Here is a 16,493-nt window from a genome sequence, read left to right on the forward strand (position 1 = left end):
CATGACCTTTGATAGAGGAACAGAACCAACCAGTGATATTCTGGCAGAGAAGGAGCAGGGAGAATAAATGCCTGATTTCATTTCCCTACACTGAATCTCTTTCTGGAATCTCCCATGGACATACTCCATATGGGTCCGTCTCCCAGAGCACAGAAAATGTTAGGGATTTCACCTAGAAAAGTGACACTGTCTTAAGCTGGTGATGGGTCAGTGGGACTTTACAAGGTGAAGAGGTGAGGGAAGAGTGGTTCCACTGGAAGGAATAGCAGGTGCAAAGACCCTGAGTTGCAAGGGAGCATGAGTCCATAGGAGAACTGAAAGAAGCCCCTTGTGGCTGGAGCCCAGAGAGCAAGGAAAGGGCAATCGTAGTTGGGTCTAGAGAGGAACAGAGGGCCCAGACCATACAGACCTTGTGGACCAAGTCAAGAATTTTGTTCTTTGTCCTAAGGCAATGGGAAACCATTGAAGGGTTCTAGGGAGGGACATGGTCAGATTTTCCATTTTCAAATATCACTTCCTGAACCTTCTGTCAGTATATCAGAAAGAAAAAAAAATTTTAATTAAAAGATCACTTCCAATTTAGTGCTTGTTGGAGTAGTTCAAGCAAAAAAAGAAAACAAGGAAAAAATCAAACAAACAAACACAGCAACAACTAGGTCCAACTTGGGAGATACAAAAATAGAAGGTAAAATCCACCTGGGCGCCTTGGCTCACACCTGTAATCCCAACACTTTGGGAGGCCGAGGTGGGTGGATCCCCTGAGGTCATGAGTTCCAGACCAGCCTGGCCAACATGGTGAAACCCCGTCTCTAATAAAAATACAAAAATGAGCTAGGTGTGGTGGCAGGTGCCTGTAATCCCAGCTACTCAGGAGGCTGAGGCAGGAGAATCGCTTGAATCCAGAGGCAGAGGCTGCAGTGAGCCAAGATGGCACCACTGCACTCTAGCCTGGGGGACAAAGTGAGACTCCGTCTCAAAAAAGAAAAAAAGAAGGCAGAATCCACAGGCCTTGGTAATGGTTTGGATTAGGAGGATGCTGATATCCAGATGAAGAAGGTGGCAGGAATGAGTACTGGGTTCTCGCATGAGGAATGAGAAGCCAGAACGGCAGGAAGGCACTGGAATCTGCACAAGCGCAGCCCTGTCTTACCCTTGGGAAGCACAGTTACCTGTTATGCCCCAAGCCTAAGAAAGTGGAAAACAAAGAATCAACATCATCAAAAGAAAAATATTGACGGGTGCAGTGGCTCACGCCTGTAATCCCAGCACTTTAGGAGGCCAAGGCGGGTGGATCACCTGAGGTCAGAAGTTCAAGACCAGACTGACCAACATGGGAGAAACCCCCGTCTATACTAAAAATACAAAATTAGCCGGGCGTGATGGCACGTGCCTGTAATCCCAGCTACACCACAGGAGGCTGAGGCAGGAAAATCACTTGAACCCGGGAGACAGAGGTTGCAGTGAGCCGAGATCACGCCATTGCACTCCAGCCTAGGCAAGAAGAGCAAAACTCCATCTTAAAAAAAAAGAAAGATATTCTGCTTAATACGATGCTGCTTCCTCCTAAAACTGCCCCTGCATCAGGAAATCTGGCTAGTTTGAAGTATTTTTTCAAATTTATAGGAAGATTCTGTTTTATATGTTTGAATTTTTGCGTATCAGATTTTTGTTGCAAGAGTCATATTTGCACCACCTCTCTCAGAGTTACTTTATTGTGGACGAATTTACATTGGAAACTCACACTCACTGTCCATTCAGCACAACACAAAATTCTCCACAGGTGTTCTCACTGCAAAGCTCATTTAAGCAGAAAGGATTCTGGTGCACTCTGGAGGGGTAGCATCTTGACAGCCGTGTCAAACTGATTCCGATTTCCAGGATTAATATAGTTTTTCTTTCTTCCTTTTTTTTTTTTTTTTGAGACGGAGTCTCGCTCTGTCCCCCAGGCTGGAGTGCAGTGGTGCAATCTCGGCTCACTGCAAGCTCCACCTCCCGGGTTCACGCCATTCTCCTGCTTCAGCCTCCCGAGTAGCTGGGACTACAGGCGCCCGCCACCATGCCTGGCTAATTTTTTGCATTTTTTAGTAGAGACGGGGTTTCACCATGTTGGCCAGGATGGTCTCGATCTCCTGACCTTGTGATCCACCCGCCTCGGCCTCCCAAAGTGCTGGGATTCCAGGCGTGAGCCACCGCACCCGGCCCCAATTAATACAGTTTTTCTAAATGTCATCTCAATTATTCCTCTAAGCACACGTGGAGCAAATTCCGTTATCTGGCGGATAAGATGGATTGAGTGATCTAATTAAATGTTAGAGTAATTAGAATCATAGAAAAAATCAAGTATATAGAGATTACCAATTAAAATTGTGATACCATGGAACACTCTAAAACCAGGTTGAACATTAATTTACCTTAAGAAGAGGCCCACAGAGTGCATGTGTCTTGAGTTTGGTAGAGCAGTAAGAATTCGGTCAACTTCTTCATAGACCTGCGGTCCGTGATGTCGATGTTTCTTTCGCCTCTGAGACTGCTCCACTCTGCACAAAGAGGTGACAGTCACAGCTCCCGTAATCATTTAATTTTCTCTGAATAAAATGATATTGAAATAACTGAAACATCATTGAAGACTTGCATAAACTAATCTCAGTGTTTCCTTCCCATTTTAGGTAGCCGCACTTCTGTGAGATTATAAATATTCCACGGAGGGTAACGGAACTACGGGAGAATGGAAGAGTATGTTTACAATTCCTATGTTTTTTGTATACATGTATTTAAATTATGCCTTCTGTGAAAGGTCTGTGTATACCTTATCTACTGCTGTGTGACAGATCACCCCAGAACTTAGTGACTTAAAATACAAACATTTATTCTTTCCCACAGTTTCTGCAGGTCCCAAGGTTAGGAGCAGGTTAGCTGGATGGTGCTGGCTTGGGGTCTCTCCTGCACGTGAAGTTGGCCACGGGTGGCAATGATGGCAATGATCTGAAGACCTGATGGGGGCTGGAGTATCCACTGCCAAGGTGGTTCATTGACAGAGCTGGCAAGTTGGTGCAGGCTGCCGGCAAGAGGCCTTTGTTCCTTTCCCTCATGGGTGTGTCCACAGTGCTGCTGAAATGTCCTCATGTCGAAGCAGCTGTCATCCCTCACACTGAGAGGTTTGAGAGAGGAAGGCAGAAGCTGCGATGTCTTTTATCACTTAGCCGTGGAAGTCCCACTCCGTCATTGCCACAATAACCTTCCGGTTACATAGGCTGGTCCTACTCAGTGTGGCGTAGACTACACAGAAGCATTAATACTAGAAAGTGAGAATCATTTGGGCCACCTTGGAGGCTGGATACCACATTCTGTTTTTCACTCATCAGGAGACACTTTTGGTTAGCATCTAAAGATACTCCTAGGGAAAAAAAGTTAATTTTGGCTCAAATTCAAATTGATCAGCATAGCCAAATTGCATGAGCTACATAGCTTTATTAAACAGTAGGTCAGGTGTGGTGGCTCACACCTGTAATCCCAGCACTTTGGGAGGCTGAGCTGGGTGGATCACCTGAGGTTGGGACTTCAAGACCAACCTGACCAACATGGAGAAAGCCCGTCTCTACTAAAAACACAAAGTTAGCCGGGTGTGGTGGCGGGCGCCTGTAGTCCCAGCTACTCAGGAGGCTGAGGCAGAAGAATCGCTTGAACCTGGGAGGCAGAGCTTGCGGTGAGCTGAGATCACGCCATTGCACTCCAGCCTGGGCAACAAGAGCGAAACTCCGTCTCAAAAAAAGGAAAAAAAAAAAAAGTAAGTTGTTTGCCTTTGGTTGGTCAAAATGGAAGATATTTAGCAGAATCACACTCAAACTCCTACTTTTTTTTTTTTTAATCTAGGTTATATTATATGACAACAAGAATATCACAGGAGCCCAGCACATTGCTGCCTGTACTTTTGAGTTAAAGTAATGTTTAAATATTGGTCGCTGACTTATTTTTTCTTTATTCTTTCCTTAGAGACAGCCTGGAAGACTCAAACCTTCCTCCAAAAGTTTGGCATTCTGAGATGACAGTGTCAGTGACAGGCAAACCACCTAGTACCGTAGAAGAAGACGGACTACCTAAAGAAACAGACGTAGAAACCATCCCAGAAATCCTAGAAACCCGAGAGCCACTCTCGCTTCCAGATGTGCTGAGGATCTCGGCAGTTCTGGAGGACACCACAGACCAGCTCTCTATTCTAAACTACATCATGCCCATTCAGTACGAAGGAAGACAGAGCGTCTGCATGGTATTTACCCGCTCACGATGAGACTATGAGTTACTTTTGCTTTATTTTTTATTTCTCCCTCATTTATAGTACCTATCTCATTAAATGTATTGATTTATCTTTCTCTCTCTCTTTCCTTCTTCTTTTTTTTTTTTTTTTTTTTCTGACAGGGTCTCGCTCTGTGGCCTAGCCTGGAGTGTAGGGGTGCTGTCACGGCTGACTGCGACCTTTACCTCCCAGGCTCAAGTGATCCTCCCACCTCAGTCTCCTGGGTAGCTGGGACTACAGGTCTGCACTACCACACCTGGCTAATTTTTTATAAAAGTTCTGTAGAGATGGGATCTCACTGTGTTGTCCAGGCTGGTGCCATTAAATATCACTTGGGAAATAGCACCTTTATTTCAGATAAAGGGCTACACTACCTATCTGAGATATGTACTCTCAATTGATGGAGTGAAATGGTCATGACTGAAGGTACATTACCGGACAGAATATCCTTTTCCACTATGTTGGCATTATCCAAAAAGGCCTGTACGGAAATCAGTATAAGTACAATACCGAAGAGAGGGAATGACTAAGCCGTCCGCGCAGCTTGTGTTTCTCAGCTGCTGAACCCTAACTGAACACTAGGGGGAGGAAGTTCAGCTCCGGCCTTCACTTCGCTTTAATCTAAAATGACTTGTCATTGGTGAATACGTTGTAACTTGCCTTCCTGAATATCCAGCCGCATTACTGTGTCAGCCATTACATTTTCTTTTTTTTTTTTTTTTTTTTTTTTTGAGACGGAGTCTCGCTCTATGGCCCAGGCTGGAGTGCAGTGGCCGGATCTCAGCTCACTGCAAGCTCCGCCTCCCGGGTTCACGCCATTCTCCGGCCTCAGCCTCCCGAGTAGCTGGGACCACAGGCGCCGCCACCTCGCCCGGCTAGTTTTTTGTATTTTTTAGTAGAGACGGGGTTTCACCGTGTTAGCCAGGATGGTCTCGATCTCCTGACCTCGTGATCCGCCCGTCTCGGCCTCCCAAAGTGCTGGGACCACAGGCGCCGCCACCGCGCCCGGCTAGTGTTTTGTATTTTTAGCAGAGACGGGGTTTCACCTGGTTAGCCAAGCCCTTACATTTTCAATCGTGTTTTGGACTGCTCTGTGAAGCAGCACTGAGTTATTAGAAAATTAATTTAGTAGTGAGCAAAGTCTTTATACATGTTTAGCTCTTGTACATTTCAATAACTTAGGTTGTAGGTATAAAATGGAAACAATTTACAAATAGAAATACATATTTATCAAGTTTTACATAATAGCATTATATAACTTGTGCAGAAGATACTCTTTTTTATTTTTATTTTTTTTATTTTTATTTTTTTGAGACGGAGTTTCGCTCTTCTTGCCCAGGCTGGAGTGTCTGGGCTCACGGCAACCTCCGCCTCCTGGGTTCAAGCGATTCTCCTGCCTCAGCCTCCCGAGTAGCTGGGATTACAGGCCTGCACCACCACACCCAACTAATTTTGTATTTTTAGTAGAGATGGGGTTTCTCCATGTTAGTCAGGCTGGTCTTGAACTCCCAACCTCAAGTGATCTGCCCGCCTCGGCCTCCCAAAGTGCTGAGATTACAGGCGTGAGCCACCGCACCCGGCCCAGAAGATATTCTTATGTCTGATTCTATGACCAATGAAAATTGCTACATAAATGAGAGGGTAAAATGCTTTTCTTTTTTTTTGTTTTGTTTTGTTTTGTTTTTGATTTTCATGTCTAACAGTAAAGAAGTCTATATTTATCGAGAGAAGAAAATTACATTTCCCTTTACTTTTCCATTAAAATTTCAAATTTTTAAAATTATTATTGTTACACATACAGTCTGGGTTCTTAAAGCTTTCATTAAAGTTTTAAAAGTTTAGATAAGATTTTATAGAGCAAGCCGGGCACGGTGGCTCAAGCCTGTAATCCCAGCACTTTGGGAGGCTGAGACGGGCGGATCACAAGGTCAGGAGATCGAGACCATCCCGGCTAACACGGTGAAACCCCGTCTCTCCTAAAAAATACAAAAAACTAGCCGGGCGAGGTGGCGGGCGCCTGTAGTCCCAGCTACTCGGGAGGCTGAGGCAGGAGAATGGCGTAAACCCGGGAGGCGGAGCTTGCAGTGAGCTGAGATCCGGCCACTACACTCCAGCCTGGGCGACAGAGCCAGACTCAGTCTCAAAAAAAAAAAAAAAAAAAAAAAAAAAAAAAGATTTTATAGAGCAACGGCTTTGGAGTCAGGAGGCGTCTGGGATATAGTTTTGTGCTGTTAGCAGTCACTTCACTTTTTTGGTCTAAGTTTTCTCATTTGTAAGTTGTAATGGAGTTTTACCTAAATAACCCATAGATCCCTTGTAGTGCCAGCCTTCTATGAGTTTTGGGGTAGTTTTAAAATAATAGAAGTATCACAGGAATTGTATAATGTAAGTTAACTTCCTTGTTAACTTATGAAGGCCAAACAGATAAGAATCTAAGAACAAAATCTTCCATTGCATTTAAAATAAGAGTCTAATCTTAACAATTTAAGATGGCTAACAAATAGAACACAAGAGACTGGTGTGTTCTTCCTATTTATTATCTCCTTCAACAAGAATCAAAAATAAAATGGGTGCTTTGGGAGGCCAAGGTGGGAGAAATGCTTGAGGCCAGGAGTTTGAGACCAGTCTGGGCAGCAGAGAAGACCCCATCTCTACCAAGAAAATACAGAAATTAGCCAGGCCTGGTGGCTACACCTGTAGTCCCAGCTACTCAGGAGGCTGATATGGGACGGTCATTGGAGCCCATGAGACTGAGGCTGCAGTAAGCCACGGTCATATCACTGCATGCCAACCTGGGTGACAGAGTGAGACCTTGTTGAAAGAGAAAGAAGGAAGGAAGGAGGGAAGGAAGGAAGGGAGGAAGGAAGGAAGGAAGGAAGGAAGGAAGGAAGGAAGGAAGGAAGGAAGGAAGGAAGGAAGGAAGGAAGGAGAGAAAAGGGTATGTAAGGAAGGAGAAGGGATCGGAAGGAAGGAAGGAGGGAGGAAGGGAAAGAAGGAGGGAGGGAGAAAGGGAAGGAAGGAAGGAAGGAAGGAAGGAAGGAAGGAAGGAAGGAAGGAAGGAAGGAAGGAAGGAAGGACAAACAAATGGGAAGACATTCAGTTAACAAATGAAGTCTTTTCAATGCTACCTGCTGTCAGCCTAACTTGCCATCATGGAATCTCAAGAATGAAAACGCTGAATTAATCGACAGTATTCAGCAGCAGTCACTTCTCCAGTAAATAAAAGAATGAAACTTTTGCACTGCTTTTTTCTGGTTTATTATAGTGACCTTTTACCCACAGAATTTTCTGACTCAACAGAAACCCCCCTTGGGATTTTGCTGTAGTGTAAATAGTAATATTTAGTATGTATAATTATGGTAACTTTACCATAATCATGTTGATTAATAGCAATTTAAAAGCCCATTTCTCAATATGTTAGTTTCATATCTTTTAAAAATTGTGAATCTCTTAAAATATTTTTTGGTTTTTATTTCATGGTACTATAGTTGTTCTGACTCATGAATTTGAGGATGCTGCTGCCCCGTAGGGCCTAGGCTATATATTTTTAAATGTTAGTATGTATATAGATGTTTTCTTTCCCAAAGGCTTGACATCCTTTAGCCTCTTAACAACCTTGAAAGGAAAGGTTAGCATTATCCCTCTCTTAAAGCCGTTTTTACAGCTAAGGCCATCTCCAGGTACATTTTCCTGTATTAGAATTATGAAATGAAAGGATGAAACATATATTAATTACCTGGTTCTACCATAAATGAGAGTGATTTGACCAAAGTTTGGAAAGAACTTTCTTGCAGGGAATACTGTTTTTCTTCTCTTTTTCTTTACAGTAAAAAACCCTGTCTTGTACATAGTGTGTGCAATATAAAATATATAAATTATATATATATAAATTTTTAGAGGCCAGGCATGGTGGCTCACGCCTGTAATCTCAGCGCTTTGGGAGGCCGAGGCAGGTGGATCACCTGAGGTCAGGAGTTTGAGACCAGCCTGGCCAAAATGGCAAAACCCCTTCTCTACTAAAAATACAAAAAAATTAGCTGTGCATGATGGTGCTCGCCTGTAATCCCAGCTACTCAGGAGGCTGAGGCAGGAGAATTGCTTGAACCCGGGAGGCAGAGGTTACAGTGAGTGGAGATTGTGCCACTGTAATCCAGCCTGAGCAACAGAGTGAGACTCCATCTCAAAAAAAAATTTTTTTTAGTGAGTCAACTAGAACACTTAGCTCATTTCTTTAATTTTATTCTAAAAATTCACATTTCTTTCTAGTAATAGGTAAGTCAGGCCATGTGACACATTTGCGTCCTTTTCCAGATGTCCAAGTATAAAGGTAGAGGAATAGTGGTTAGGGAACTCAGAAAATGGGACATCCCAGAGGTCACAGTGAGACGAGATCGTGCCACTGCGCTCCAGCCTGGGCGACAGCGAGACTCCGTCCCAAAAGAAAAAAGAAAAAAGACAGTGGGGCCTCCTAGACCTTACATTTTCCCCTTATTGCCTTAGACAGAATCTAAAATAATAACCGTTTATTTTACCAGCGGACACAGAGATGTTAAATAGTTGCCCAAGGTCAATACAGTTGAGAGATGGAGCTGGACTCAAACACGGTTTCAGAACCCACATGTGTAGTCACTGCATTGTGTGGCCTCTCAGTGGCTCAAGCGTTTAGCCACAGTTTAATTTACACAGGCATCATCAACTGAAAGGCATATGCTGTTCCTGTGGTCCCTTAATATTCAAGTTTGGGTCTGAAAAAGAAATGATTTTGGCTTTTCCCTCCATGATCCTCAAAATCTACACCATGCCACTAAATGTACTATCAACCTCTGCTTTTAGTGTGATTCTCCTTTTTTAATTTATTTTTCATGTTCATATGTTCAATGAGCATTTGCGTCTCTGCTATATGCTAGTCATTGTTCTAAGCAATGGGACTGTAAAGATGGCCACATTTATTGAATATCCAATCTTGTTCCAAAAATAACTTGAGACTAGTCTTCAAAAAAAGTTTTTTTTGAAGGGGAACCAAGATCGCTAAGACACTGTCCCCTCCCTCCTAGAAACCACGACCTGATGGAGATACTTTATAAAAAATTACAATATGAGAAATGCCTGCTAACAGAGATATTTCACAAAGAACTTTACTTTTGAGCAGAGTGTAGCAGGTGGTAAGTTGGGGAATGACAGAGGGGGAATGTTGTGTGAAGTTAGCAGCAGGGCATGGTTTGGTGTGGCTGAAGAAAGGGGCACATTTTCTTGGAGGATAGGGTAGAAGTCAGAGACGATAACATTGAAAAATGTAGACAAAGGCCTCTTTCTTGTGGTTGTCTCTTTAACAAAATTATTTCTAATACTGTTTATTGTTTTAAAAGAAAAGCAGAGAAATGAATCTAGAAGGAAAGAATCTAGACAAACTTCCAGTGGCTTCAACAGTTACAAAAACACCCAGTCCGTTAATAACCAAGGAAAGACCCAGCTTGCCAGAAATCAGACAAGGAGGCCAGTTCGCTGTGGAGTTTTGCAAGACTCAGGATCTTCTCTTCAAAAAACCTGCAAGGCAGACCATCATGACTACGGAGACACTGAAGAAAATTCAGATTGATAGGTAAGGAGGGAAGACATTTGGCAGTGGACTTACGTATTTATACATAGATGAGAGAATGGGTGCCCGGGTGGCTGACTGCTCTCTTCTACGGGTTAGTCATTACTGTGTATGCAAAATGACTGCTGAGAATAAAATTAGCTCAAGACTGCCTAGAGGCAGGGTGATATGAATAGAAAGCAAGGCGGCTATATGATATTGCATAAGTTATTAAGTCTTTTCTTTTTTGTTTCTTTTTTTTTTTTTTTGAGACGGAGTTTCGCTCTTGTCGCCCAGCTGGAGTGCAGTGGTGTGATCTCGGCTCAGTGCAGCCTCCACCTCCCGGGTTCAAGCAATTCTCCTGCCTCAGCCTCCTGAAGAGCTGGGATTACAGGTGCATGCCACCACGCCCGGCTAATTTTTGTATTATTTAGCAAAACCCCAGGTTTCACCATGTTACCCAGGCTACTCTTGAACTCCTGACCTCAGGTGATCCACCTGCCTCTGCCTCCCAAAGTGCTGGGATTACAGGCGTGAGACACTGTGCCCGGCCGTTTGTCTTTGTTTCCAATTTTTATTTTATTTATTTTTAAAATCTTTTTCTTTTTTTTTTTTCCTTCAGACGTATACCTGCAGACGGTTTATTTTTTAGAGACGAGGTCACTCTGTAGCCCAGGCTGGAAGCCAGTGGCTACTGACAGAGGTATCATACAGCATGCCGCCCTCAAGCGTCTGGCTTCCAGTGATCCTCTCACAGGGCTGGGACGACAGGCGCGCTGGCTGTTTTCAATTACTAAAAAATGCAGAGAATGGGCCAGGCGCCAGGGCTCACACCTGTAATCCTAGCACTTTGGGAGGCCGAGGCAGGCAGATCACGAGGTCAGGAGTTCAAGACCAACCTGGCCAACAAGGTGAAACCCAGTCTCTACTAAAAATACAAAAATTAACCAGATGTGGTGGTGCATGCCTGTAATCCCAGCTACTCAGGAGGCTGAGGTAGGAGAAGTGCTTGAACCTGGGAGGCGGAGATTACAGTGAGCCGAGATGGCACCACTGCACTCCAGCCAGGGCAACAGAGCAAGACTCCGTCTCGAAAAAAAAAAGTGACAATGATAGCAACCTTGCAACATTAGTGTAAGGGTTAGAAATAAGGCTTTAGCCTAGTGCCTGGCACAAATTGGTAGCTATTGTGATGCTTTATCCATTAATAGCTACTTTATTATTTATTTATTATTTATTATTATTTATCTTTATTATTTATGTGATGCTTTATCCATTAATAGCTATTTCTTATTATTCTATATAGCCAAATTCCAAACTGTGTTTTAATCCTGAGGTTTCTTAAAGGCAGTCTAAATTCCCATTGTCTCATAATTTTTTATCGTTTGCTGCCTCAGTGACAAAGAAGCCTGTTAAGAGGGTGTAACATTATGTTGAGAACTTTTGGTAAATGAGAGTTTACTGCAATTACCCAGGGCCACTAGCTGTATCCAGTCTGAAGTCTGTTTTTGAAAATTTTTACTGGAATATGGCATTGCCCATTTGTTTATACGTTGTCTGTGACTGCTTTCATGCCACAGTGCAGAGCTGAGTCATTGCCAAAGAGAACTTATGCCCTGCAAAGCCAGATGTTTACTATTTGTCCCTTTACAGAAAAAGTTTGCTGACCTCGGTATTAGACCCTAACCAAGGGTAAGATCTCTCTAAAGTCAATCTGGCCCATATCTGCATCAGACAGAAAGGCATCCTGCTTATAAATTGCCCGGTTCATGTCCTTTTCATTCTCAGTGTGTGGCTCATATCTTTTCCTGAAAAACCCAAAATACCAGTCGCAATTATTTGTAGGGGATTAGTTTTAGATTTATATTCCATATGAAACCCAGGGTATACTCACAAAATGTACATCTCCACCAGTTATCCAGAATCAAAGTGGAAATCAAAATATCAAAGACATAAAAACTACAACAGGCCAGGCGTGGCGGCTCAGGCCTGTGATCCTAACATTGGGAGGCCAAGGTGGGAGTAAGGAAGGAGACCACTACTACTCCTGCTGCCTTCCTCCCCCCACCGTGCCTAGTTCACGAGACAGGAGGAGAGAAAAAGCAAAAAGCTAGAAAGAAACAAAAGTAAGATAAAAAGCCAGACAACCTTGGCACCACCACCCGAACTTGGAGTTTAAAAAAGTAATAATAATAACATCAACCCCTGACCTAAACTACTTGTGTTGTCTGTAAATTCCAGACACTGTATGAAAACAGCATTGTAAAACTTTCTGTTCTGTTAGCTGATGCATGTAGCCCCCAGTCATGTTTCCCACTTTTGCTCGATTTATCACGACCCTTTCATGTGGACCCCTTAAAGTTGTAAGTCTTTAAAAAGGCCAAGAATTTCTTTTTCGAGGAGCTCATCTCTTAAGACACGAGTCTGCTGATGCTCCCGGCCGAATAAAAAACCTCTTCCTTCTTTAATCCGGTGTCTGAGGAGTTTTGTCTGTGGCTTGTCCCACTACAGGAGAATTGCGTGAGCCCAGGAGTTTGAAACCAGCCTGGGTAACATATGAAATCTCATCTCTACTAAAAATCAAAACAATTAGCTGGGCGTGGTGGTGCGCACCTGTGGTCCCAGCTACTCTGGAGGCTGAGGTGGGAGGATCACGCGAGCCTGGGAAATTGAGGCTGCAGTGAGCCGTGATTGTGCCACTGCACTCCAGCAGGGGTGACAGTGAGGCCCCATCTCAAAAAAAAAAAAAAAACTGAAAAAGCAAAACAACAACAACAAAAAAACTACAACACTTTATGAATTTAAAATGGGAATTTGTAGGAAGTTTGTGTATGCTTTCCTTGCTCTACTCATCTTTATGTATTATTGTCTTATTGCATTGAATTAATAATTACTTTATCGTAACATACTACTGTCAAAAGACAAAATTGCAACAAATCTAAATATCTTAATTGGCTTTTATTCGCAATTCTAAATCAGGCAACACCTCATTCTATGAAGTAGAAGTACTGTTCTGATGACCTGGGCAGAGGAGGTTGGCTTTACAGGCAGAAAAGGGCTGAAGAAAGCAGAAACAGAGAACATAACGTGAATGGTCTTGTCGAAGTTACTTTCCTGGCTGCAGGTGGTGGCTCACACCTGTGATCCCAGCACTTTGCGAGGCTGAAGTGGGAGGAGCGCTTGAAGCTAGGAGTTCAAGACCAGTCTGGGCAACATAGCGATACGTCATCTCCACAGAAATGAAAAAAATTAGTTGGGCACGGTGGCGTGCTTTAGTCTTAGCTACTCAGGAGGCTGAGGCGGGGGAGGACCACTCAAGCCCGGGAGGTAGAAGTTACAGTGAGTTATGATCATGCCACTGCATTCCAGCCTGAGTGACAGGGTGAGACCCTGTCTCTAATTAATTAATTAACAATTTAAAATAACCACAAAGTTACTTTTCTTTTTTTTTGGAGACAGTCTCATTCTGTTGCCCAGACTGGAGTGCAGTGGCACGATCCCAGCTCACTGCAACCTCCGCCTCCTGGATCCAAGTGATTCTCCTGCCTCAGCCTCCCAAGTAGCTGGGATTACAGGCACGTCCACCAGGCCCAGCTAATTTTGTATTTTTAGTAGAGACAGGGTTTCACCATGTTGGCCAGGCTGGTCTCCAACTCCCGACCTCAGGTGATCCGCCCGCCTCAGTCTCCCAAAGTGCTGGGATCACAGGCGTGAGCCACTGCGCCCGGCCACAAAATTAGTTTTCTTGGAAAGATTAAAGCAGAGGGGACTTCCTTACCATGTCAGCTGAAACTGGCTATTCTCTCTCTCCTTCTCCCTTGAGTTCTTTGTTAAGGAAAATAGTAACTATAATTATTGCCAACTATGTCAAATCATTGAAGAGCAGTTTTAAATTTTTATTTTATTATTATTATCATTATTTTGAGACAGGGTCTCACTCTGTCACCCAGGCAGGAGTGCAGTGGCACAAACGTGACTCACTGCAGCCTCGAACCACCCTCCTACCTCAGCCTCCTGAGTAGCGGGAACTATAGGCATGTGCCACCATGACCAGCCTTTTTTTTTTTTTTTCTTTTTTAATTTTTGTGAGATGGGCGGGGGGGTCTCACGATGTTGCCCAGACTGGTCTTGAACTCCTGGACTCAAGTGATCCTCCTGCCTCGGCCCCTCAAAGTGCTGGAATTACAGGTGTGAGCCCTCGTGCCCGGCCTAAACAGCAGTTTTTTTAACGCTCCACTTAGGAGAGTATCATGAAGAACAGCGACTAGGCGTTAGGAAACCTGGATTATATATTGCCAGCTCTTTCTCAAACTAGTTATGTGACCACGGGCAAGTCACTTAACTTTCCTGAACCTGGTTTACTCATCTCGAAAATGTGAACATTTGGCTGGGTGTGATGGCTAACGCCTGTAATCTTAGCACTTTGGGAGGCTGAGGTGGGCAGATCACTTGAGGTCTGGAGTTTCAGGCCAGCCTGTCCAACATGGTGAAACCCTGTCTCTAATAAAAATACAAAAATTAGCCGTGCGTGGTGGCACGTGCCTGTAGTCCCAGCTACTCGGGAGGCTAAGGCAGGAGAATGGTGTGAACCTGGGAGGTGGAGGTTGCGGTGAGCTGAGATCGCGCCACTGTACTCCAGCCTGGGCGACAGAGCGAGACTCCATCTCAAAAAAAAAAGAAAGAAAGACCCAGAAGGAACATCATAATGAAATTGGAATTATCCCAGGAATGCAAAAATAGTTTAGCATCAGAAAATGTAAAAAAATAAATAAAAAGAAAGATCAATAGATGCAGAAAAGACATTTGGCAAAATTCAGCATGTATTCATCATTTAAAAACCAATATCAAAAACCTCTTAGCAAACTAGAAATTAAAGAAAACTTTTTTTTTTTTAGCCGAGTGACGTGGCCCACACTTGTAATCCCAGCTACTCAGGAGGCTAAGGCGGGAGAGTCATTGAACCCAGGAGGCAGAGGTTGCAGTGAGCCGAGATAGAGCCACGGCACTCCAGCGTGGGTAACAGAGCGAGTCTCCATCTCAAAAAAAATAAAAATAAAAATAAAAACATGTAAAACTACATGTATTACTTAAATAAAACACACAAACACATAATAAAAGTATCACAACATGCCAGAGAATAATAATCACCAAATTCAGAAGAGTGTTTATCTTTGGGGAAGATTGAGGAGACTGGGACTAGAGACTTCAGATATATCTGACATATGTAACCTTTAAAAAAACCCAAGTCTCTACCATGGTAAAATATTTAAATTTGGTGTTACATACATAAATATTCATTATTTTATTCATTATACTTTCTAAATTTTTGAAATATTTCATAATTTTGAAAAAGTTAAATCATTAAAACAAATTTTTTTAAAAAACCTAATCAAACTTTTGCATTTTTTCTTTTTTTTTGAGACAGAGTCTGGCTCTGTCACCCAGGCTGGAGTGCAGTGGCGTGATCTCAGCTCACTATAACCTCTGCCTCCTGCATTCAAGTGATTCTCCTGCCTCAGCCTCTCAAGTAGCTGGGATTACAGGTGCCCACCACCACACCTGGCTAATTTTTGTATTTTTAGTAGAGAAGGGATTTCACCATGTTGGCCAGGCTGGTCTCGAACGCCTGACCTCAGGTGATCCACCCACCTCGGCCTCCTGAAGTGCTGGGATTACAGGCGTGAGCCACCGCACCTGGCCTGGGTCTTAACTTGTGTGACTTCTGTAGCCCTTTGTGAATGTAGGAAAATGCATATTTTTTATATGTGTGTCAATACATATATATAAATATAATATGTATATATATTTTGAGACCAGGTCTTGCTATGTAGTCCCAGCTGATCTCAAACTCCTGGGCTCAAGCAATTCTTCCACCTCAGCCTCCCAAGTAGCTGGAATTAGGGCGCATGCCACTGCACCTGGCCTGAAAATATGATTTATTTATTAATTTATTGAGATGGAGTCTCGCTGTGTTGCCAGGCTGGAGTGCAGTGGTGATCTTGGCTCACTGCAACCTCTAACTCCCAGGTTCCAGTGATTCTCCTGCCTCAGCCTCCTGAGTAGCTGGGATTACAGATGCGTGCCACCACGCTCGGCTAATCTTTTTGTATTTTTAGTAGAGATGGGGTTTTACCATGTTGACCAGGATGGTCTTGATCTCCTGACCTCGTGATCTGCCTGCCTCAGCTTCCCAAAGTGCTGGGATTACAGGCGTGAGCCACCGCGCCGGGCCGAAAACATAACTGATTAACTCATTTTTTTGTTGGTCTGTTTCTTCTTACAGGCAGTTTTTCAGCGATGTGATTGCAGATACCATTGAGGAGTTGCAAGACTCGGGTACTTACAACAGTCTCCTGCAAGCTTTGAGCAAAGAGAGGGAAAACAAAATGCATTTCTATGACGTCATTGCCAGGTCAGAGTAATGTTAGGTTTACTTGCTTTGTTGTATTTTAAAGTGCTGAAACACTCTTACTGGAAATCCTTGAATGTTAAAGCAAACCAGCCGTGTACTTTCCAGGGAAGATTACTAGAAGTCAGAATTTGGGTTTTCTCCCTAGTTCTGCTGGGACAGTAAGTCAGATTTCTAGGCCTTCGTTATCTGTGTTTACAATATGTCAAGACAATTCT

General features: G+C 43.5%; 1 protein-coding gene across 20 annotated transcripts in view; it reads left to right on the forward strand.

The window, feature by feature from the left end:
- Positions 1-16,493, forward strand: part of DRC9 (dynein regulatory complex subunit 9) — a 69,817-nt gene that overhangs the window by 11,538 nt on the left and 41,786 nt on the right. For 10 of the 20 annotated variants that reach the window (XM_065539338.1, XM_015444568.3, XM_005595437.4 and 7 more), the window contains 4 exons: positions 2,667-2,733; positions 3,991-4,264; positions 9,658-9,890; positions 16,150-16,278. In XM_065539338.1, coding sequence (XP_065395410.1) covers positions 2,726-2,733; positions 3,991-4,264; positions 9,658-9,890; positions 16,150-16,278 — 644 coding nt within the window. In that variant the 5' untranslated portion in view covers positions 2,667-2,725. Of the gene's footprint in view, positions 1-2,666; positions 2,734-2,880; positions 3,375-3,990; positions 4,265-9,657; positions 9,891-16,149; positions 16,279-16,493 lie in introns of all 20 variants that reach the window. The other 10 variants (XM_015444569.3, XM_074030612.1, XM_074030637.1 and 7 more) reach the window with 2 other exon arrangements.

The sequence above is a fragment of the Macaca fascicularis genome, chromosome 2 (assembly GCF_037993035.2).
Source record: "Macaca fascicularis isolate 582-1 chromosome 2, T2T-MFA8v1.1".
Lineage (NCBI taxonomy): Eukaryota > Metazoa > Chordata > Mammalia > Primates > Cercopithecidae > Macaca > Macaca fascicularis.